The sequence below is a fragment of the Ammodytes marinus genome, assembly GCF_949987685.1.
Source record: "Ammodytes marinus genome assembly, chromosome: 14".
NCBI lineage: Eukaryota > Metazoa > Chordata > Actinopteri > Uranoscopiformes > Ammodytidae > Ammodytes > Ammodytes marinus.
The window spans coordinates 19502660-19527841 of record NC_137218.1 but is presented as its reverse complement, the minus strand read 5'-3'; the positions used below and the strand labels follow the sequence as shown (position 1 = coordinate 19527841).

General features: G+C 40.2%; 3 protein-coding genes across 3 annotated transcripts; all 3 read left to right on the top strand.

Annotated features, from left to right (window-relative positions):
- Positions 1-4071: 4071 nt before the first annotated feature.
- LOC307261031 (gap junction beta-1 protein-like) lies at positions 4072-6793 on the top strand (the record flags this gene model as incomplete). Its single annotated transcript, XM_080041468.1, has 2 exons — positions 4072-4102; positions 6066-6793. Exons 1-2 carry the CDS (start codon positions 4075-4077, stop codon positions 6791-6793), a joined length of 756 nt encoding a protein of 251 aa, XP_079897594.1. The 5' UTR covers positions 4072-4074.
- A 4484-nt stretch (positions 6794-11277) lies between these two features.
- On the top strand, positions 11278-12330 carry LOC307260862 (gap junction alpha-3 protein-like; the record flags this gene model as incomplete). Its single annotated transcript, XM_080041216.1, has 1 exon — positions 11278-12330. The coding sequence occupies one exon, from the start codon at positions 11278-11280 to the stop codon at positions 12328-12330; it is 1053 nt and encodes a 350-aa protein (XP_079897342.1).
- Positions 12331-17809: 5479 nt separating this feature from the next.
- On the top strand, positions 17810-18787 carry LOC307260337 (gap junction alpha-3 protein-like; the record flags this gene model as incomplete). The annotated part of the gene is made up of 1 exon (XM_080040550.1): positions 17810-18787. The coding sequence occupies one exon, from the start codon at positions 17810-17812 to the stop codon at positions 18785-18787; it is 978 nt and encodes a 325-aa protein (XP_079896676.1).
- Positions 18788-25182: the final 6395 nt, after the last annotated feature.

Genomic DNA, 25182 nt, shown 5'->3' with positions numbered 1-25182 from the left:
TACATTCCTACGGTATTCACACATAATATTTACATTTATATCTTAGCTCGCTAAAATTTGCACAGGGTGTGAGGATCAAAATCTTCAACTGCAAACACAGCCTATATGGTTAAAACATATCTTTCGGGCCTACCTTTATAAAAGCAATGTCAGGAATTTTCTAAATGTTACGGAACAGGATATGAAAGATAATAAATCATCTTGGCATCCCATGGGAATATTTCTTTACATCATTACATGTCTTAGTAAGCCCTTTCTGACAGCCAGCAGTAGCAAACAAAATCAACAATACAGGCCGTGTAGTATAGAGCACCTTATTAGCGCCTCTGCCTTCACAATGTGTGCAACTGCATCTGACTGAAGTGTTGATCAGAGTCAGAAAGCATCAAACAATGCACATGCTGGTTTCCAGGGTACCATAGATGAAAACATTATATTCATACACACATACGAACACTTTGGAGAACATTGCATTGATTTCCATTCATTTTATTCAAGAAATCCCAACCTTGACATGACTCTAACAACATTTTACATTATGCGGATCCGATGTAGATGAGTCCCTGGAATATTAACATATTTCTATCGCCAGGGCTGCCTTTACCTGCCACTAGGCCCCGGGGCTGAGAGGTTTCGTAGGCCCCCCCGGGCGGCGGTCTTACAATACAGATGCGTTAAAGCCATGTTTGTCTACACCACAATATCTCTATTGATGAAATACAAAATCACTTAAGGTAACATAACCCCTTCCTGGTCTAATGACTTTTAATAACCAGACACACATGGTTGGTTACAGAAAAATGTGAACCTTTTAAAGTAAAATGCATCAATCTGGTGCACTTTGAGAAGAAAACTAAGGCTAAATCAACTGTGTCCTATGTGAGCTATTTTCTGGAATCATTTGGAGACACAGAAATACCAAAAAGCAGAAACAAAAATATACAGGTTTAAAAAAATCCAGTCCAGTCAGTCAGGTTTAAAAAAATCCAGTCCAGTCAGTCAGTCAGCATTCCATTAAAAAAAAAATCCCTTATCCTAAAGCTACTTCTCTCTTTGAACTCTTTGTTTTGTTTTTATTGGCTCAACTCAATACAGGCTCTTGATCTGCGTTGCCCCGAACAATGTTAATTAAACAAAAATAACAAAAATGTACTGGTGAATGATAGGCCCCTTGATCTTCATAGGCCAAAAATAATGTGATTTTTTTTTCCCTTTTTCTTTGCTGGTTCATGATGGGCCCCTGATCTCCGTTAGCCCCCCCTACGAAGATTAGGGGCCTATCATGAGCCAGTCAATAATTTATTGTTTTAAATGACAATGTTCGGGGCCTTCTTAGATCAGGGGCCTATATTGAGAGGCCCCTGATCTTCGTAGGCCCTGGGGCATGGGTAAGCCCGTGCATAAAGGCGGCCCTGTCTATCGCACAGGGTGAATTGAGAGAAGGGAGTTAAGAGTCAAACCGTGATATTCATGCTCATATTTTCAATATTGTGATAAAACAGGAGGCTGGAATACTATTTTAGACAATGACGGTATGGCATGACCAAGACATTATTCACATCCACGAGTATGAAATCATGGAAGTGTGATCAGGCAGCGCATGTAGGAAAGCAAAGCATGACAACACCTCCCATACTAAACAACATATTTACCTTATTAGTCCCTGATCTGTATTCAAGTTCAAAGCATTCCAACTTCCCTCCCTCATATGTGTTCATTTGAATCACACATGTATATTTATGCTGCAATCTTTGTGAATCTCTCCTAGTCATTTCATACTGTTGATCAATTCATATTCGTTCTGGTAAGTACAGACTGTTGTTGGCAATATCTTAAAAAATGGATGATATAGGTTTCCCACAAAAATTAATATTGGGCCCCCTTCTATTTAATGTATACATAAATAATAGTTAGTTTCAAAATCAACATTTAATTTTACATTTTGTAATGCTCACAATACCATCCTTTATGCTGCAGCCTACTTCATGTTACAGTTGGCTGTGATCACCACCAGACCCACTTCATTAATGTAAAGCTTGTTCTCGCCTCCAAAAAGACAACATGTAACAACAGCATGAAGCTTTGAATTTCCTACTCAGACCCATAATCATAATGGATATCCAATAGATACATTGGAACATTATAAACTAAGGGTTTAAAAAAATATATTTTATGCGTTTAAGATACCTTAGCTTGTTTTGTCTTTAATATTAACAAAACATATTTGTCAAGTTTTGAACACTGAATTATGGAGATGTATGCTAATCCTGCTATACTATTGTTGTGATGTTTAAACAAATCCCGAGGTCCTTCTGGTAATAGAGATCTTGATCACAAAGACACTTTCTGATAAAATAAAGAAAGAAAAAAGGTGGAGTAACTAAATTGCTGTAGCTGTGATTATGACTATAGCCATGAGATGACATAGCTTTGGCTGTTGTTGTAACTGTGATCATTAATATGCCTCAGTTATTGATTATGTATGTGCCAGATAATGGGTGTAACACTTACTACATGCAGGGGTTGTTTGTGAAACAAATTAACATGGTTCTTGTAGCATTATATATTTAATCTACTGCATCCTGTGGTGTGTTGGTAACACATCGGTCATAGCCTATGTTTTAAAAACATAGGCAAAAACCATATACACAGGTTCAACCACCACAGCTGGGTAGAGCTCCTGCACTCAGTGGCTTCAAACTGTCAGAACATTGCTTTTTGAAGGGAGCAATAAATGCATCATGTAGAGTGTCACAATATAGTGTTTCCCTACAAGTTACTGTGTATAAAAACTGGACCGACTGTAAATGCAAAAAAAAAATGATGCAAGGGAACGGAACAATTATTAGGGAAAATACAGGCCTTTAATCCCAAAGAAATACGTCAAACTGTACTTGGTTCCTTAGAGTGAACAGATCAGTGAATCAGTGTTTGTATGTTAGGCGGGCAGCAACAATGTGGACATAAAGGCTGAGAAGGAAAACCAGATGATAGACCGATTATTATGATAATAAACTCTTGTCTTCTTATCTTCAGATGTTATGGGTCATTCTTTGTTGTAGACCTTCAAGTTTTACGCTGTATTGCGTCAAAAACACCCTCCACTTCCTCTGCAGAACACAGCACAATAAGGGCAAAAAAGGACAGACCGCTGTCCCCACACAGATTCCTCAGCTGGGCAGAAATGAAAACCTTTGATCTGAATTCTGAAGCTGTTTGTTTGGCCTCTGTAAATGGGGCTATTGTATGCAAATATGGCGCCGAGAAGCATATGACCTCTCCAGTGCAGGGCAGTGGCTAGTGTGAGAAATCATTAGCAATGCAAAGTCATGGTGCTCTGATACTCTTGTTCACAGTCACAGATTGAACGGGATAACAAAAAAAGCTGCTAATGTTAACGTAAATGTTGCTGGATGTGCTTTAATCCAAAATACAGCTGAAGGTAAGTCTGCTTCATTTGTAATTCTGTTAGCAGATCATTATCATTTTACTAAGAAAAATGGACAGCCTGTTCACTGTGTGCTTAACGGTGGTTTAGTATTCACTGTTACTTGTCTTATCTTGAGTCTTTAGAGTTGGACAATCATAATGAAGACTTTAATGAACAGCTACAGTTACAGATAAAACTCAAGAGTTTAAAAAAAATGTGTTCTATATACTTCATTCCAAAAAATTGGACTTTCTTGTGACGATAATCAAACAGAATGGCAGACATCTTGCATACACCGTCTTGTGCATCTATAGTTACCATGCTTGTCACAAAGTATTAGAGTCTTAGTAGGCTGACAAATTCAGAATTTCTAACCATCATAAATTTAGTTTCTGAAATTACACTTTTGGACAGATTATTTTCTTAGAGAGCATTAGAGACCCCTTGGGCGCAGATTCCCACTTTGCATGCTACACCACGACTACGTGGTGAATGCATGTCACATGACACATTGGTGCCAGACTTCAGTGTTGCACTTTTAAGTGGCCTGCCAACTGCAGAGGGAGGCAGAGAGGCTTCTTTCGTCTCTGGATTCACATCCATGCCACACCAGCGGGTCAACTTTGTCCTCTACACTGCCTCCTATGCCTCTTACACCTCCTGCTGAGCCTGGTAACAACTCTGATAATTACAATATGCTAGACTGGAACCTCAAGCATGTCGGTGGACACTGGAAAACCAATAATAATGATCAGAAGAGAGGAGATCAAGCATTTTGGACAAACCTATTAGTTAGTATTTTGGTGTGAAATCGTAAATTGAAGGTGCGATAAATCTTTTGTTGAAGTATCCATGGTTCACCTTTGAGTATTCTAACTTCTTAGCTGCAGGGACACCTATAAATGGGACATTTGTAACATTTAATCAATATTTAATTTTTTTTTTATCCTTCAGCCTCTGGTTATTACTGGGCTAAATAGACAGCAGGGGGTCGGGAATTAAACCTACAACCACCTCTAGTGTGAGGCTGTAGTGACCAAAGCAGCAAATCCTCAAAATTTGAGGAGCTGGAATTCCCATTCCCATATGTTTCCTCTAAGACTGCCTTAAAAGATAATTTTATTTTAATTTAATTTTAACGCTCTGAAGGAGGCTTTATGCTGAAATGTGTCAGTGTTGATTTATTATGATGTGAGTCTAATTAAACAAGTAAAATGAAAGTATGTTGCCCCCTTAACCTGAACTTGAGATGTGCTACCTTTTCTTGACTTTTTGCAACATGCATATTGGATTGGATTTGAGGTTTAGCACTCAACTGACACTCTCCATTGTTGAAGCGCAACCTCCTTTTTCAACTAAGACTATTTTATTGAGAGAATAATAGCTGATAATTTTTTCTCTCTGTCCAATGCATTCTTTCTTAACAATTTAAAAACTGCACTGACTAAAAGCCCGGCTTTAAAGGGATAGTTCAGTATTTATGAAGTGTGGTTGTATGGGGTCCTTAGGCATAGTACGTTAATTACCTTATGGAGCTGGGGGTCAGCAAAGTCATTTTAAGGAGTTTAAGGGAGATGTCGCTGTAGCAGAATTCAGCATTGTACTGTAACACAGGGGGCCAGAGGAAAATAAAAATTCTCCACATATATAAATGCAAACTTATAACCTGAATATCCGTTCAATTGTATAATAAACTGAGATTTGTTCCAGAGCTTTAATTTGCCGGCAGGCAGCTGTTTATTTTTGTTTGTTCTTGTGTCTCATCTAATCTGCTGCCTAATCCGCAGTAGATCTGAGTCGAGAAGCTGATTGGCATGACACAAAAATAAACGGCTCTCTTGGAGCAAACTAAAGATGTGGAAAAAAATCTCAGTTTTGTGTACAATTGAACGGATATTTAGGTTTGAAGTAAACATTTATATATGTGGAGAATTTTTTTTTTCGTCTGGCCCCCTCTGCAACAGTACAATGCTGACTTCTGATACAGCGACATCTCCCCAATCTCCTTATAGTGACTGCACTGATCGCCATCTCCATAAGGTAACACACCTGCTTAGGCCTAATTACCCCATATAACCCCACTTCAAAGATACTGAACTATCCCTTAAAGCATACCTAGAATATCAATTAAAGTAAGAATAAAAGTAGGTAGGTGAAAGTAGTGCCTACAATTTATATATCTCAAAGTGCCATTGCCGAATCTCCTCTTTATGGCCCCTCTCTGAAACGGTCTGTTTCAGTCTCGTTAAACCCCGCCTTCCAAAAAGCCCATTCTTCTCTGATTGGCCCTGAATCTAACTGCCGGTTATCTGGGGTTGTGGCTTATCACTGGTGGAAGTAGTGCTTAGGTTAGTAATAAAGGGGGTGGCTTCTCCCCTTGTGACATCATATGGGGAAGAATTCTAAAAGGGGTGTTTGAACGCAGATTTTCAGAAAGTTAAAAGTGAAGAAAAAAAAGGGTTGTTTTTTCTCATACTTTGGGAGTCTAGGCATATCGTGGAACCATACTAATGTTGAAAAACCATGAAAAGTGCATTTTGGATGATAGCTGACCTTTACACAAAAAAGTAAAAAGAAAAGAGAATTTTCAGCACAATACCTCTGATGTGTTTTTTTTTATTTTTTGCTCCATCAGACCCAGAATCAAAGATGAACTGGGCATCCTTTTATGCTGTCATCAGCGGCGTGAACAGACACTCCACGGGCATCGGCCGCATCTGGCTCTCTGTCCTGTTCATTTTCCGTATCCTGGTTCTGGTGGTGGCAGCGGAGAGCGTGTGGGGCGACGAGAAGTCCGGCTTCACCTGCAACACGCAGCAGCCGGGTTGCAACAGTGTCTGCTACGACCACTTCTTCCCCATATCCCACATCCGCCTATGGGCCCTGCAGCTCATCCTGGTCTCCACTCCTGCCCTGCTGGTAGCCATGCACGTGGCCCACCGTCGCCATGTCGACAAGAGGCTCTACAAACTCTCAGGGCGGAGCAACCCCAAAGACCTGGAGCAGATCAAGACCCAGAAGATGAAAATCACAGGGGCTCTCTGGTGGACGTACGTCATCAGCCTGGTGTTCCGTCTCATCTTCGAGGTCACCTTCATGTTCCTGTTTTATATGATCTACCCTGGCTACAAGATGATCCGGCTGGTCAAGTGTGACTCGTACCCCTGTCCCAACACGGTGGACTGCTTTGTGTCGAGGCCCACAGAGAAGACGGTCTTTACTGTGTTCATGCTCGCGGTGTCCGGGGTTTGCATCCTGCTCAACATTGCAGAGGTGTTCTTCCTGGTGGGTAAGGCCTGTGGTAACAAATTGAACAATGCTGGAAACTCGGCTATGGGGGCTTGGATCCGAAAGCTCTACTAGTACTTACAAGAAACACATAGATTTCACATCTGCAAAAATGGAATGGAAAGATCCAGGTAACAGCCATTAATCTAACTTTTGAGTAAGGTGCAAATATAATATACTGTACATCACAGTGTGACATGGTGAGGATTGACACAGTGGGTTATAATCTCAGTGACAAAACATTTTGGTGCCTGTGTGGTTTCACACCACAATACAATAGACAACGTTCTCCAACCGCATACAACTCTACTGTATTAACACTTTCTGCCATGAACCAAAAGACTGTATATATGTACTGACATAATATAATAGCTAAATGTTTAGTCAAATATCTTATCTTGAAATGAAATTATGAAATGTCACTGTTACTGATGTAGTAGTATTATTTGGGGAATTTAATTTGGTAATATTCTATTAGTAAGGTCAAATATGATCATAAACGACATGCTTTGCCTAAATCAGCATGAACTGAATCTAATGAAACAAGGTATTTATGGCTCGTCTTCAGCTGTTATTAGGGAGAGGTTGGTGAAACTAATGTCATGTTGCGTTTCATAAATGTTAAATGATACAGTGTTTGTCTTGACTTTGTTGTTAAAATGTCGTCTTCAGACAATAACTTGCAACAGCAACAAAAAAAACTTGAATAGCAACCTTTTTTTCCTGAACTTTCACTACTGGTGTGTTGTAAATTCATTCATTTTGAAGCTGGATGTTTATATATTGTCAGTGCGCAGCAGAATAAAATCAACCAGAGTTTGTGTAATTGTGTCAATTATTCTTTTTTTTTTACCACGCGCACATTTTACATTTAGAAATTCAAAGAGAAAGGAATGTCTGATTCTTCTCAAGTGGTCCAAAATCACTCCAATGTTATGTTGGCAGTGGCACACAGTGGACCCTTGAGCTTATTATTTGTATATATGACCAGTTTTTGTGACTTAAAGTTCATGTAATACCTTAAATCACCAGAGAGCAGCAGTTACCCACAAAAGGAAATGGAAATGTAGTCACTTGGTGCCCCTCCTGCTAGTCGTCGACAGAGCAAAACACAAAGAAATGTGAATGAAACATCACATCCCAACCTTTAATTGCGGCGTCACCAACTTTAGACGTCAAATCCCCAGAGCCGTGATACCACCTGTGAGGAATCGTCTCGTGCTGATTAAGTTGTCCTTCTGAAGGCCAGAGTGCACAGGTTTTGGTTTATCAATAGCCTGGCCTTGTAAGGGGTCAGTGTGTAGGTGACAATGGTTGACCCCACAGACAGCTGGACAGGCCTTGGCCGTGCATGAGGGCACTTCTCTTTTTATGGAACTTGTAGACACAGACACACCATCTATAGAGAGTAGGCAAGAAGCATAAAGGCAGTAAGCTACTGTACCAAAAGCCAATTCCCTCAATCTGTGATCAGTGTTAGCGGTGACGGTGTGCGAGCAAAGTTCATATTATTTGTGGGGCATTTTAGTTCTGACCACACGTTTTGTTTAAGGGATTGGAAAAGTTTCACCAGTAAGAGGCTCATAATGATCTTTTCCAATGTGTCAGTTACTCAACTGTTAGAAAAGTAAGCTTCAACACCGCTGCGCTTTGACATTAATCAGTATTCATGTTTTTATAATGACATGTGGCGGAGATTAACCTTTGAAATCAAAAGTTGTCAACTGCTACCAGATTGTGTGGCAACAGTGGAAATATATTATCTACATAAGACCTGCATGGAAATATGTACTTAAAGTTTAAGTGCAGAAGCATACGTTTGGTAAAATACATACTATAATTACAATTACACAAGTTAAAGTACTCATTATATACAATTGTTCTTTTCAGAGTGTTTTATTATGTTAAACCATACAATAAATTACAGCCCAGAGATAAGTAAAATTCAAGATATGATCTCCTATCACATTTTCATCTCCTATGCAAAAAATGCACACAAGAGATTTTGTACATTGTCTCTTTCTGATCAATTGCCACTCCTGAGAAATACATGTGGTTCAGTCACACAGTGATCACTGTGTGATATCTCTAAATATTCTTACGGACGTCAAATATCTAAAGTCTCAGCTAAAATAATAAGTAGAGCAGTGCACGTTCTCAAATTATTTTTAATTTGATAGTTTGACAGGATTCGGCTTGGTGACTGGAGGGTGGCCAGTTCAGGTCTAGCAAGGGACCAGTCACTTGGAGAGTGGAGTGGTAGCTGCCACTGCTGAGGTGTCCATAAGCAAGAAGCCAAACTTCTTCTTATTTTAAAGTGTAAGTCGAAACAGGATGCGCTACAATATTGCATCATGATACAATACGATACAATATATGATACACAGTGGTGTAGTCTAGTTTTTTGTAGTGGGTACACTGTGATGATTCCCTCCTAGCCTCTTCTTGAATATGCAGCATAGCATTTACACATTTAACATATGGCTTATACCGTGGTTAGTTTACAATTTTTAGGTGCAGCAAAGGCAAACACATTTTACACCTTAGCCTGCCTTTAGAAACACAGAATTTAGGATTTCTATTCCCGAATTAAATTGGGGGGTATGGGGGTCTCCCCCAGATTTTTGTTATATTATAATACATTGTTTCCCGCCTTCTGGTGACTATACAATAGAAAAACACAAAAATCAGTAAGTCTGTTCTAGATCCCGACCCTCTCCCGACCGTATCTCTTCCATGACATAAACTGCACTTATGATCCGATCTTTAAGTGCTCACAAAAGTTAATATGAATTTCAAACGGGTTATGCAAACTGAGAATATTAGTTTTTCCTCACTGGGAGAAAATAAGTCCCTGCGCGCTTTTGGTGTGCTCCGACAGCACCGTGCGCGTCTCCCGAGGGGACTACTGAGCTGAATGTTGCGTCGCGCTGCCAGTATTTTCGGGTTGGACATCGCCCTTTCTTTTGCTCAACAGTCCGCAATGAAACGGGCCGTGGGGTAATGCCTGGTCCCGCTTATCTATTATAAGTCCGTTACGACTTCCACAGGGACACAACACACAGGTTGAATTTACGAATGAAAGTATGACAGTTGAGTTCTGTCACTATCGAAATTGTTACGTGGCATTTCGCATTTCTTACTGGGCATACGGTAATGCTGGAGCTTTCTTAGTGGGCATACTGCGTATACCTGCGTATCACGTAGAATACACCACTGATGATACAACACGATACAATATTGTATCATGATACAATATGATACGATATGATACAACTTTATTTTCAGCGAAAGTCTGAATTTTGAAATTCTCTCTGCGGCACCGAGAGAAGGCTGCACACTGTCTGGTGCTCCTCGGGTCAGATCACCATTAGAGTGACAACAAAGGCACTCCCTTCACTGTGACTTATATTTAGAGCCTGCTCACGTGTAAGGCTATCTTGCATTCTCACTGGACCCTTGAGCTGCCATTCAGCTGAACATAAACCCCTCTTAGAATAGAGGTTTGTCATTTTCTTCAAACCGGATTGTTTTACAAAGAGACCAGTGGGCATTGATCAGGTTGGAGTGGGTTGGCAGCAGGCGGGATCATAGAGCCTCTTGTGAAAACTATCTGAGAGAAGTTTATCTTGGCTCTGCAGTCTCCTCGGTGGTTCACGAGAACATGGCCTCTCTATGAACTGAAGAGGCTCAGTCACCGAGGGAGAGTGGATCTACTGTAGGAGATGAACATTATCAGGTATGTCATTCTTAATGAAGAAAACCCCAAGATAATTATTTGTTTGGCGATCTACAGTGTCTTTTGTTAAGTATTTCAACTGCCGCTGTTGTGTGAAAAGTATTCATGGGCTCCTTTGATTCCTGCATGGCAATCTTTATGTATGAATCAAGTAGGCTCCCACTATATTTAAAGTTCATTTTGGCTATGTTGTGACATGTACGCCCTAAAGTCTAACCTAGAAAACAAATTTTGGACTCTTGCAGCACTGTTGGGTAGTGTGTCACAAGATCTGTGAGCACGTAAGAGTCTCCCTAGCCAGCTTCAGGGCTTTCTCTCACACAGTCATCAGTGTCCTGTCCCCTTTGCACTGGATAGGACACAGTCACAGACACAGTAAATGTATGATCAATCTATGTTCTACTGGTACGTTTCATCCTGGGTTTTCTGAAGTACTGTAGTATTTGATGGTGCCGTGTCTTCACACTATGTCCCTTTACAAAAATAAATACCGTTTTAATTTGTTTTAATCATGTGCATGCAAGGAATGTACTGAGTAAATTGCAGGACATTACTTTTGATTTAATTTTGATTAAGATGAATGACACAAACGATTCCACAACGTTTTACGATACAATAAAAGGAAAGAAAACCTTTTCACAACCACAATTTTAACCACTCGACAAAGTTATAGGAAAAGCCTGACTGCCTGTCACATTACTGTTTATTTTATCTATGGCACTCTCTAATGAAGATTGTTCCTTTACACATTTTCTCTGTCCTTACAGGCAAATTTCTTTTTTTTTTGTCAATGAAACTGAGTGCACGTCTGTGAGCCATCATGGGGGACTGGAATTTGTTGGGGAAGCTTCTGGAGAGCGCCCAGGAACACTCCACCGTTGTGGGCAAGGTCTGGCTGACAGTGCTGTTCATCTTCCGCATCCTGGTGCTGGGAACCGCCGCAGAGAAGGTGTGGGGCGACGAGCTGTCCGGCTTCACGTGTGACACCAAGCAGCCCGGTTGTCAGAACGTCTGTTATGACAAGACCTTCCCCATCTCTCACATCCGCTTCTGGGTGATGCAGATCATCTTTGTCTCCACGCCAACCCTCATCTATCTGGGCCACATCCTCCATCTGGTCCGCATGGAGGAGAAGGAGACGCAGAAAGAGAAGGACCATGCCATCCAGAATGAGAAGCATTCACATGGCAAAAAGGGCAAAAAGGGCCCAGTCAAAGACAACCAGGGCCACGTTCGTCTGAAGGGAGCCCTGCTGCGGACCTATGTCTTCAACATCATTTTCAAAACCATGTTTGAAGTTGGCTTTATCGTGGCGCAGTACTTCCTGTATGGCTTTGAGCTCAAGGCGATGTACACCTGCGACCGCTGGCCTTGCCCTAACGTGGTGAACTGCTACATCTCCCGTCCCACTGAGAAGACCATCTTCATCATCTTCATGCTGGCTGTGGCTTGCTTCTCCCTGCTGCTCAACCTGGTGGAAATATACCATCTGGGCTTCAGAAAGTGCCAACAGGGTCTGCGTTACAGACGATCAAAGGCTGCCATGGCCCTGCCTGAGGCGGCAATGCCCTACGTCCCCAACTATTGCTACTTTGCCGGTCATCCCACATCGCCCGAACCTTTCACTGCTGACTCAAAGTACAATATGGAAGAGTCGACCTCTGCTTACAGCCCTTGCAACAGCAAAGCTGTTTACAAGCAGAACAGAGATAATTTGGCTGTGGAGAGAAAAGGTCAAGCAGAGGGAGAAGAGGCGGAGGAAAGGAAAATCTCCAGCGCCGCCTCTGAGTTGCCTGTTGAAAATCTGCGCCGAAACAGTCAGTCCAGCAAGCACAGCAATAACAAGAGCAGGATGGATGACCTGAAGATCTAGGGACCATCTGTGCTTTTAACCAAGTATCAGGAACAACGCAAATATGAATACAGAAGACTATTAGAGAAAAAACTATGGAGTGAACACAAAACAGATTCTAGCTGTGATGAGTTTGCAAGTCAGTCAACTCCTCTTGTGGTATAAAATCTTTAAAAGCACTCACAATTCCTTGATTGTACTCAAAAGATCTGTGTCTACACACCTGAAATATAGACATGCGGCTCAAATTTGTTCTGCACTGACTTCATAGTTTTGACATGAATGAACTTCCATAATCAGTCAGTGATAGGATGCAGATAATTTGAAAAATATTTTGTTTACAAGCAATTTACTTAAACTGAAGCTGTGAAATGTGTGAAAAAGGTCAACTCTAATGCAATAAATGTGTTGTTTTATCGCCATATTACTGTTTATTGTAAATATGTGACTACGCACAATGCATATCTACACTGTTTTTGAGTTGTTAAATGCTGTGCTATTTTCAGGAAACTTGCTGAACATTTGATTTTATCAATCAAAATGAACAATACATTTCAACATGATTATTTGGTTATTGGAGATATTATACTTACATATGTGTGACTGTATTTGCTTTGACAGATTTTCAGAAAGGGAGTATTTTGTCAATATTCATGTTTTAAAGCAGAGAGCTATGCAATTTTATTACAGCATACACAATGCTGGAGATAAATGTATGATAGTGTGATGTAAATAAAAGCTGCAGCCATAGAAAAAAATATTATTAATTTGCCAGCCCGAGACTATGTTACTATTCACATAAACCTCATTTAAGATGGCTGATGTTTATCACAGCATTCAGTCACCAAAACTAAATTTAACATGTGTGACACCTTGATTTCAGTGTACAACACATTCAGGTTGCATGTTTTTTATGTTTAAGTTAAGTTAAGTTAGTCTGTTGATGGTTACTTTTCAAAAGCCAGTGCATGTTCACAGCCAAAGGTCATCTGTGTGGCAAAAACCTCCCCTCTGTGATACATCTACACAAACGCGTAGGGATGCAAGTGTTACTGTGGTTCCAATATCTCCAACAAAGGGACACATCTTCTCTCTTTTAGATCGTTTCATTCTCCAAGTTAAACTTTCAAGCTGAAGTAAATAAATAGTTAAGTAAGTATGAGATGTGATTCAGTATTGGAAGATACCCAATATCAAGGAATATTATTCCCTAGAATAATGGTCTTAAAGCTATATTGTGTAACTCTTGTTGCCCCCATGAGGAATTCAGAGGAATTACAACCACACTGTTGGCACATATACTGTACTTGAGCAAAGCCTTCGGTGATGGCCCATAGATTTTATTCCATCTGCTGTACATCCAGGTGTTTTCTTTGCAGGAGAACCAACAACTGAAACATTTCTTGGGTGCTTCTTTGTTTTTGTTTTTGGAGCTCCTGCTAAACGCTGCCATACTTAGCAATACAGAGAGTCTTGTGGAGCTGATAGGCTAAATCAACGATGTGTAAACTCGTTTGGCAATGGCTTGAATGTAACAGACATTCATTTTTATGAAATAGTTATGTATTACCCATGTGAAAAAATTGTGTATTTTTTATGTTAAAAGTATATTTACGAAGTACGTTAAAAGTTTGTCCAAGTATATCAATACCCTTATGTACTTTTCTTAAAGTTTACTTTAAGTATATTATGTTGTGCTTCATATGTGCTTCAATGCACTACTCTAAAGTACAGATAAAGTATGATTTTTATTAGTGTATTTACTGTTCCTCCAGAACAACCCGGTTCAAAAACAGTTTCATTCCAACTGCAATAAACATTCTGAACTCTGATCGCTGAGGTGCCAAAGTGAATGGACAGTCCCAACCCAATCGGAGCCTCGCTCTGATTGGTCAAAGTGTACCGCTCATGTACACTTTGACCAATCAGAGCAAGGCTCCGATTCTCCGTTCTTATTGGCTGTTGGGACTGTCCATTCACTTTGGCACCGACGTTGTTGGTGTAGAGCGTGTCAGGGAGGGACCAGAGAGAACACAAGTGGAGCGGTTGAGGTATTTGGATTCGAATCTCTATCCCCACTGCTATTTTCTCCTAAATCATATACCCCAGCTTTAAGTATAGTTCTAAAAAGTGTGCTATGTTTGAGAGTATTTCTTAATGTGCTCAAGAATAGTTCTAAAAAGTGTGTTATGTTTGAGTGTATTTTGTGTTAAAGTTACCTTAAAGTGGACCTATTATTCTTTTTGACTTTTATGACCTATAAACGTTGTTATAATGATTTATAGTCATGTTTAACCATACTAGCGTATCGAATAATTACGTACATGCATTAAGACGTATTCCCTGCTGACCGTCTGGGGTGTCTGTGCAGAGCACTAAACACTAGGGCAGCCGGTCGAGAAATCACGTGTTCAAAGCGGTTCAGAATTTCCGGACATTCTTTTCGTCACACGGACATTATTTTCGTCACACAGGCGGATGTTTCCATTTACGGTAATGCTGCCATCTTCCTGCTCAAGCCTGCCTCGCGCCACTGAAAGTGTTCCGGAAGGAAGGTAACCAATCACAACGGAGTGGGGTTTGCAGGAGGGGGGGGGGACGGAGCGGAGAAGCACAAAGCTGAGTGTTGAGAGAGACTGCAGTGCGCACTAGGGTGAGAGGAAGAGTATCCCGAAAATCTACATGGTTTTTTGTGATGTGATTCGTGTCAGGTTGCTCTTTGGCAGTTTTTCACAAGAAATTAAGACCAGAAAAGTAGTATAATAGGAGATCTTTAAGTATTAGGATTTTATCACAAAGTATCTCAAGAAGTTAAAGATTTAAATTGATAAAAAGCATTTATAGCTAGTTTCATAAGAGTGCATTTATCATATAAATTCCTAAATGTAACCATTTTATAAGGGTAACTCACCAATGAATGTTTTACCCACTGAAGATTCACTTTTTTAAATTAAGAAAAGTACATATTTTTCTACATGATTCACATCTCCTGATACAAACCCTCTCTTTGCAATCAGATAGAGCATATTAAACAATTTGTTTTATAATTTTATATTATGCATTTCAGCTACACAATTGCTCTTTTAGGATTTATTTATTTTATTAAATTATGTCGAAGCACTGCTTAAGTATAACTTAAGTGCAACTTAAGTTGTTTCAATTTAACAAAACTTAAGTCATAGATAGTATATAAAATGGATGTAGCATCCGGGCTGACCTCAGTTATTCCAACTGCATCCAATCTTCCTGTCTTATGCGCGTTGCCATCTTGTCAGATTTTCACTCCGCCTCATTTCCTCTTACCGAAAAAGGGCATTGATGTGACATCGGGGGCAGAGAGATATGCCCATCTAGGTGACGTATACCTCCAAGGCGAACTGAGGGCCAACGGGCGGGTAGCTGTCACTCAAGAGACCGCGCCCCTAATTATTCATACATTTTAACCTCCAAAAAAAGAAAAAGGAAAAAAGTCAGAGTTCAATTCACCTTCATATTCCCACTGGTGAAGTAGGCCTTTAAGTGTTCTTTTTTCACTTGGGTATAGCTTAAAGTTTTATATACTGTATAAGTATTTATAAAGGGATCAGTTCCCTTTTGTATACATGCACACCTGCTTTTCGTAAGTAGTTTAAATATAAATATATTATTTATTATTTATTTATTTTGCACAGAGGGTCATCTTAGCAGTTTGGTTTCCCCCAGCTGCAGCAAACATGCACACATGCACAGACTGAGAGCAGTGTGGAAGGTTCGTCTTGGTGACTGGAGGGTGGCCAGTTAAGGTCCAGCAAGGGCCCAGTCACTTGGAGGGTGGATAGGTAGCTGCCTGGCACTACTGAGGTCTCCTTAAGCAAGGAGCCAAACCTCTTCTAATTTCAAAGTGTACATCGTTTTAATGTTTACACTAGTGTTATCTGTAATTATATTTTACAACTCATCATGTCTTCAGAAAAATAACAGCTTTCAAATGAATATAATATTTTTCTCTGAAATGAAGTGGTGTCAAAGTATAAAGTAGCAGAAGGTGGAAACACAATATTATACAATAGTGTATCATGATACAATATGATACGATATGATACAACTTTATTTTCAGAGAAAGTCTGAATTTTGTTTTGCATCGCAGCAGCTCCATTTACAACATCACCAACTGAGTAAAGCTTTGAGTTGACACATTGTATAAAGAACTTTCCAAGGACATAAGATCCCATCTATATATCTTCCTCTGCAACTTTAAATATTGTGCACAAAGTTTATCAATCACTTAACAAGCAGAAATTCTCTCTGCGGCACCGAGAGAAGGCTGCACACTGTCTGGTGCTCCTGGGGTCAGATCACCATGAGAGTGACAACAAAGGCACTCCCTTCACTGTGACTTATATTTAGAGCCTGCTCACGTGTAAGGCTAACCTGCATTCTCACTGGACCCTTGAGCTGCCATTCAGCTGAACAGAAACCCCTCTTAAAAGAGAGGTTCTGTAATTTTTCTTCAACCTGGATGGTTTTCAAGGAGACCAGACAGTCGTGAAGGCCAATCGAACAGTGGGCATTGATCAGGTTGGAGTGGGTTGGCAGCAGGCGGGATCATAGAGCCTCCAGTCAAGATAAGTGTATCTTGGCTCTGCAGTCTCCTTGGAAGTTCACAAGAACATGGCCTCTCTGTGAACTGAAGAGGCTCAGTCACCGAGGGACTATACTGTAGGAGGTGAACATGATCAGGTATGTCTTTCTTAATAAAGAAGAACCTAAGACAATTATTTGAATGGCTTACGCTTTTTATTCCTGCATGGCAATCTTCATGTATTTCAAATATATGCCTAAAATGCATCAATTAGGCTCCAACTATTTTAAAAAATTCATTTTTGCTATGTTGTGACTTATACGCCCTGAAATCTAACCTAGAAACCTAATTTTGGACTCTGGGAGCAATGTTGGGTAGTGTGTCACAAGATCTGTACGCACGTAAGCGTCTCCCCAGCCTGCTTCAGGGGGTTTCTCTTACAGTCATCAGTGTCCTGTCCCCTTTGCACTGGATAGAACACAGTCACTTAGAATTCAAACAGTAAATTCATGATCGATCCATGTTCTACTGGTAAGTCTCATCCTGGGTTTTCTGAAGTACTGTAGTATTTGATGGTGTTGTGTCTTCACATTGGGGGAAAAAACGAAAAAACATGTTTTAATATTTCTTTAATGATGTGCATGGAAGGAATGTAATGAGTAAATTGCACAACATAAATTTTGATTTAATTTTGATAAAGATGAATGAAAACAATGATTACTCAACATATTACAATACAAGAAAAGGACAGTTAATAGTAATACCACTGAATAATGTTATAGGACTGCCTTTTGCATTACTGTTTATTTCATCAATGGCTGAAAAAAACCACCTGTCTCTAATGAAGCTTGTAACTTTACACACATTTTCCTCTCTCCTTACAGGCATCTTTCCTGTTTTTCTTTGTCAATGAAACTGAGTGCACGTCTGTGAGCCATCATGGGGGACTGGGATTTGTTGGGGAAGCTGCTGGAGAGCACCCAGGAACACTCCACCGTTGCGGGCAAGGTCTGGCTGACAGTGCTGTTGATCTTCCGCATCCTGGTGCTGGGAACCGCCACCGAAAAGGTGTGGGGCGACGAGCTGTCCAGCTTCACTTGTGACACCAAGCAGCCCGGTTGTCAGAACGTCTGTTATGACAAGACCTTCCCCATCTCTCACATGCGCTTCTGGGTGATGCAGATCATCTTTGTCTCCACGCCAACCCTCATCTATCTGGGCCACATCCTCCATCTGGTCCGCATGGAGGAGAAGGAGACGCAGAAAGAGAAGGACCATGCCATCCATGATGAGAAGCATTCACATGGCAAAAATGGCAAGAAGGACCCAGTCAAAGACAGCCAGGGCCACGTTCGTCTGAAAGGAGCCCTGCTGCGGACCTATGTCTTCAACATAATTTTCAAAACCCTGTTTGAAGTTGGCTTTATCGTGGCGCAGTACTTCCTGTATGGCTTTGAGCTCAAGGCGATGTACACCTGCGACCGCTGGCCTTGCCCTAACGTGGTGAACTGCTACATCTCCCGTCCCACTGAGAAGACCATCTTCATCATCTTCATGCTGGCTGTGGCTTGCTTCTCCCTGCTGCTCAACCTGGTGGAAATATACCATCTGGGCTTCAAAAAGTGCCATCAGGGTCTGCGTTACAGACGATCAAAGGCTGCCATGGCCCTGCCTGAGGCGGCAATGCCCTACGTCCCCAACTATAGCTACTTTGCCGGTCATCCCACATCGCCGGAACCTTTCACTGCTGACTCAAAGTACAAGATGGAAGAGTCGAACTCTGCTTACAGCCCTTACAACAACAAAGCTGTTTACAAGCAGAACAGAGATAATTTGGCTGTGGAGAGAAAAGGTCAAGAAGAGGGATATGAGGCGGAGGAAAGGAAAATCTCCAGTGCCGTCTGGGTAGCTTGTTGAAAATCTGCGCCGAAACAGTCAGTCCAGCAAGCACAGCAATAACAAGAGCAGGATGGATGACCTGAAGATCTAGGGACCATCTGTGCTTTTAACCAAGTATCAGGTACAACATACATCAGCCCGCAAATATAAATTTGGAAGATTATTAGAGAAAAAACTATGAAGTGAACTCAAAACATAGCTGTGATCAGTTTGCAAGTCAGTTAACTGTTCTTGTGGCATTAAATCTTTAAAAGCACTCATAGTTCCTTGTTTCTACTCAAAAGATTGTCTGTGTCCACACATCTGAAATAAAGACTTGAGTCTTAAATTTGTTCTGCACTCACTTGATAGTTTTGACATGAATGTACTCCCATAATCGGTCAGTGATAGGGACGCAGATAACTTGAGAATTATTTTGTTTACAAGCAATTTACTTAAACTGAAGCTGTGAAATGTGTGAAAGAGATGTCAACTAAAATGCAATAAATGTGTTGTTTTATCGCCATGTTACTGTTTGTTGTAAATATGTGGTACGCACAATGCATATCTTAACTGTTTTTGAGTTGTTAAATGCTGTGATATTTTCAGGAGACTTGCTGAACATTTGATTTCATCAATCAAAATGAACAATAAATGTCAACATGATTATTTAGGTATTGGAGTTATTTTACTAACATATTTGTGACTGTATTTGCTTTAACTGATGCGCGGAAAGGGAGTAGGGGAGAACGGGGTAAGTAGGCACACTTTTTACTCTAGTGAGAATTGCTTATCACCTAAACATCTTTCAATAGTCATTCCTACATTAAATTGAAGCTTAAGGTGTTGGCTTGAAATGTGTACCCCTCACTTTTTCTATCTTATTGTAATAAAGAAGAAATTAATCATCAAAGACACCCTTACACATTGTGACAACCAACCCCATCAAGGGGTCGGTTGTCAAACACTATGGGGTTGTTTGTCACAATGTTATCTTAATGGGAATAATCTTAAAAAGAAGGCAAGCAAGTAGAACTAAATTTGAAAGTTTAATTGCATTGTCAAGTTGACAAATAGGCCTACATAACTTACTGTAGCCTTGGCAGCTGGTCCAGTTTGGGATGCACTGGGTTGTTTTGATTTTGTTGCCCTTTTTTCCTTTGCATGTTAGCTGCCTTTTCCTGCTCTATTCTTTCCTTCTCTGGGGTGTCAGTGAGGATGCAGCTTGACAATTTCTTTCATTATTGAGTTCCTTTTCTGGCTCCAGCCTTGAGATAACATGTGACAACCAACCCCCCAAAAAATGTGACGACCAACCCCAACTTGAATTTCTTGCTAGCATCAAGGCCAACAACCATCTGACAACTAATTAGCTTGCTAACCACAATCTAAACTATAGTTTACCCTTCACACTTTGTATGGGTAACAAGTGTTTTGTTATAAACCCATTGTGTAAAAGCCTGGAAGAAAAATACTGGGGAGCTAAATATTTTGAATTTGACATGAAAAACACAAACAGTCGTCTCACCTCAAATTCAGCGGTCTAACTCCAAGGAAGACTATGTAAGTGACCTCTGATCCCAATTCTGGATATTTACATACCAAAATTTCACAGACAGCACCTTCTGGTTCCGAGATATAACGATTGTGACATCCAACCCATGTGACAAATTACCCCGTTCTCCCCTATTCTGCCAATATTCATGTTTTAAACATGCAATTCTATGTTTTCTGTTGGATAAGAGAAACCAAACATTTAAGTTTTGTTGTCATCAACTCACCGTTTTTTGTCACTGTAATTTGTGGTTCTACTCTACGATGCACAACTTATCCTTGGTTTTTTGTTTTAGAAAATTGGGTCTTTGTGTCCCATACCCCACCCTCTGTGCTTTGGCCAACTGCATCTCTATGGAATGCATATGTCTTGGGCATAATCATGAAATATCTTAGCAGACCCTGGCTTTAGCACATCACATTTACTATGTATACTGTATTATGTATTATTTGGACCTGCATGGTGTCTGCAATAAAGCTTTATTATATATCAACAATTGCTATCCATATTAGAACATGGCATCAACATTGTTCAACCTCATACTCGTCTTTTACTAAATCTCAGTGTCAGTGGTCTATATCAGATTTAGTTCCCTTTAATAGATAGTGATGGAAGACAGCTGGAATTTTTCGATGGCAAAAATGATTCTCCAGGTTACTGTACCAAACTTGGAAGAATGGTACAAGAAAGTAGATTGTAGCCATATTTCAATAATGTTAGTCATCCTTAATCTTTGTTCTTATAAATCACTTAATAGTATTAATTATTATTATTTTAACTATAACTTTGAAAACCTACAACTAGACACCAAAAATAGGTATGTATGACCAACATATCTGGATATGTGTAGGTTTTTAGGTAAAAGTGTGCATCTTTGTTCTTATAAATCACTTAATTTATTATTTATTATTACTTATAATTACTTGTTATCTCAATATGTGTGATAACACTATATGTTTATCAAGAATCATATGAGAAATTTCAATATCATGATCAAAATACATTTGCATATTCACGCCACCTTAAGCCAAAGTCGTCTTCATGAAACAATGTAAATATGATTGAAAGGGTCTCTAAACAGTATTTATTTGAATCTATAACCTGGACAACCCACAACTAGACACCAAAAATAAGTTTCTATGATCAACAGACCCAGAGATATGAAGGTTTTTAGGTGAAAGTATGAAATTTGGTTTGCATTCGCATTTTGGAAAATGACCATCACAGACCATAGGAGTTGAATCCAGCTTGGCACTATAGCTAAAATTATTGGTATTGCCATATTCTAGCTACATGCAAAGTGTCATGCTTTTATCACAAAGTGCACAAATGTTACTATCCGCTGGACTAATCACGTGATCTAAAAAATTACAACACCATCAAAACGTTTGAATGGATTCTTAACTGACAGAGAGTCTTGTGGAGCGGATAGCCTAAATCAACGATGTGTAAACTCTTTTGGCAATGGCTTGAATATAATCGGCATTCATTTATTTGATAAAGTTATGCATTATAGCTTTAAGTTTTATATATAAGTATTTATAAAGGGATAAGTTCCCTTCGGTATGAATGCACAGTGCACTACTGTTTTTCTTAGTAGTAGTTTATATTTAAATATATTTTTTAATTATTTCGCCCAGAGGGTCATCTTAACAGTTTGGTTTCCACCAGCTGTAGCAAACACACACAGACTGAGAGGGCTGTTGATGGACCCACTTCCAAAGCACATACCATCATACACTGGTGTGTGCCATGCTTCAAGGACTTCCTAGCTTCTGCTATAAATAGCCTTCATGCACACTTGAAAGAAATGTGGGTGAAATGGGGGGTAGGGGACCAAAACTTTTCTTCTCCCCTGTAAGTTGCAACAATGACAAGGTGCTGCGAAAATTTTTAACCCAAATGGAGACTGAGCCTGCTTTGAATCAAATCATAAAGCAGCACCAAGATCTGGAATTATGTTGTCTTAAAATAGGCAAACACCGCCTGAAGGGGTTCAGACATGCCTTAAACAATGCGACATATTTGTCTGTCTGTTCTCTGTCCCGCAGGAAGGATTAACAACCACAATAGATCCATTCAGTCAAATACTGCAAACACATGTTGGCTGTGAGTTATGAAGCTAGTTCTACATTTAAAATCGCCAGCATCATTTTGAAGTTACACACCTTTTTGATTCCATATAGAGTTAACCGAGGGTAGTCACATGTAAGTTGGACAACACTGGTGCAAAATAGTGGTAGTCTGGTCAGGTAGAACAGTTTATCTGTGAAATGATATAGTATGTCTCCATTGGCTTCCATTAATATTATGAACCAAGATTTTTTTTTAAACTTTACATTTTCACAGCAGCCATATCTCTGATGACGGGACAAGGCTGAAAACTGAACAGGTGACAGGGGTGAAGGTTATGAACTTTGGGTTACAACCATATGCAACTAAATCTCCAGAGCCAGAATAGTGTGAGTGATACGCGAAGACCATCCGTCGCCGAGTCTTGCTGCATGCTCGTAAATCAGACAGACACGTTTCATCGTAAGTGATGATATATTGTGGGCCCACACCTATGGGACCACGTTTTTGTCATTCCTTTAAAGAGACTATTTTTGATGTTGCTTTTGACACCAGTCAGTGAATGGTAAGACTGTAAAGTGCCCAACATGAAACCCGGTTTTTAGGTCAAAATATGACCCACTAATGGAGAGGAGGGACCTCTATACAATAACAAACCAGACTTGTGCTTAGCACCATAATCCTCTTTGTTCCATATAAAGGCTCTTCCCTTTTGACCATGCATTTCTGTTAGTTGAAAAGTTGATTTCTTCTTGCTCCCACATGTGGTGTAAAACACCAGAGAGTGAGGAAGTTCAGTTTAGTCTTTTTATCCCCATGCAGAGTACTCTACTGTAGATTTTGGGTACTGTGCGAGGTATGCAACTTTAAGGTTATTGTAGGCTAAGATCTGGACAGTAGGGGAGAACGGGGTAATATGTCACACAGGTAGGTTGTCACAATCGTTATATCTCGGAACCAGAAGGTGCTGTCTGTTAAATTTTGGTATGTAAATATCCACAACTGGGATCAGAGGTCACCTACATAGTCTTCCTTGGAGTCAGACTGCTGAATTTGAGGTGAGAGGACTGTTAGTGTTTTTCATGTCAAATTGAAAATATTTAGCGCCTCAGTATTTTTCTTCTAGGCTTTTACACAATGGGTTTATAACAAAACACTTGTTACCCTAAAAAAGTGTGAAGGGTAAGCTATAGTTTAGATTGTTTTTAGCAAGCTAATTAGTTGTCAGATGGTTGTTGGCCTTGATGCTAGCAAGAAATTCCAGTTGGGGTTGGTCGTCACATGTTTTGGGGGGTTGGTTGTCACATTATTTATCCAAAGGGTGCAGCCAGGAAAGGAACCCAATAACAAATGAAAATGTCAAGCTGTATCCTCACTGACACCCCAGAGAAGGAGAGAATAGAGCAGGAAAGGCCGCTAGCATGCAAAAGAGAAAAACGGCAACAAAATCAAAACGTCCCAGTGCATCCCAAACTAGACCAGTTGCCAAGGCTACTGCACCCCAGTGCACTCCACCCCAGCTGGGGAAGAAGAAACAGAAGAGAAAGAGACAGGAGGAGGAATCTTCATCAGATGAAGAGGGTAGTTTGTGTTTGGTTTGTATGGAAACGTTCTCCAGCACCCATTCAGGGGAGGTATGGGAGAAGTGTTGTATGTGCAACCAGTGGGCACACAATCTCTGCTTAGTTAGTGAGCAGACCCTACATTTGCCATCATCACTGTAACTCAGATAGTGAATGTGTGTATCCCAGTTGAGTAGGCTATTATTGTTAGACCTATTTGTTTTGTTCTTTATGGTGTTACATACAGTAGGTTGGTTTTAATATGGATTTCCTTTTTGTTTATTCCTTGCTCATTTTGTGTTAAGATGCATAAAGTTATGTAGGCCTATTTTTCAACTTGACAATGAAATTAAACTTTCAAATTTAGTTCTGCTTTCTTGCCTTCTTTTTATTGTGACAAACAACTCCTTAGTGTGTGACAACCAACCCCTTTATGGGGTTGATTGTCACAATTAGACACACAGTCAAAGACACACAGTTAGAGTGTCTTTGATGGTAAATTTCTTCTTTATTACAATAAGTTAGAAAAGGTGAGGGGTTCACATTTCAAGCCAACACCTTAAGCTTCAGTTTAATGTAGGAATGACTATTGAAATATGTTTAGGTGATGAGCAATTCTCACTAGAGTAAAAAGTGTGCCTACTTACCCCAGTCTCCCCTACACATGCCAAGGACTCTAGCACTGAATCTCAATCCAGGGGTTGCAGCCTAAGGCTGCATTTGAAGACCGATTGCGTCATAGCGGCGCGCAAAGGCTTGTTCCATTAGCAAGGCTCCTTCATATGCGGCCAAGAAATGCAGCCTTCGTTTTACGGTTTTGAAGGCTGCAACAGATGGATCCTTCGTGGCCCAACATATCCCAAGATTCATTGCGTTTTTTTCAGAGATGGCATAAAATTAAATAAAAAATAACAAAACAGCAACGTGTTGCTCCATCTTCTTAACTTTTATCTTCCTTTCTTTTTTTCTTGTACTTTTTTTTCTTTTCGTCTGGTAGGCAACTTCTTTTTCTTTTTTCCTCCGTTGACAAGGCTGTTTCCGTTGGCAGCAATCATGGTTGCTAGGCAGCACAGGAGCGGCGAGTCTTCACGCAAACAGGTGTTGTGCCGAATTCCCACTCCCCCGCAGGATCCCACTCCCCTACGTATTGCTACATGTAGTTTGGGGGGGGGGGGATTTCGGCAGGTATGAAAAACAGTGTTGCCAAAATCCTACTCCCCTTCTAACTTTTACATTCATGCAAC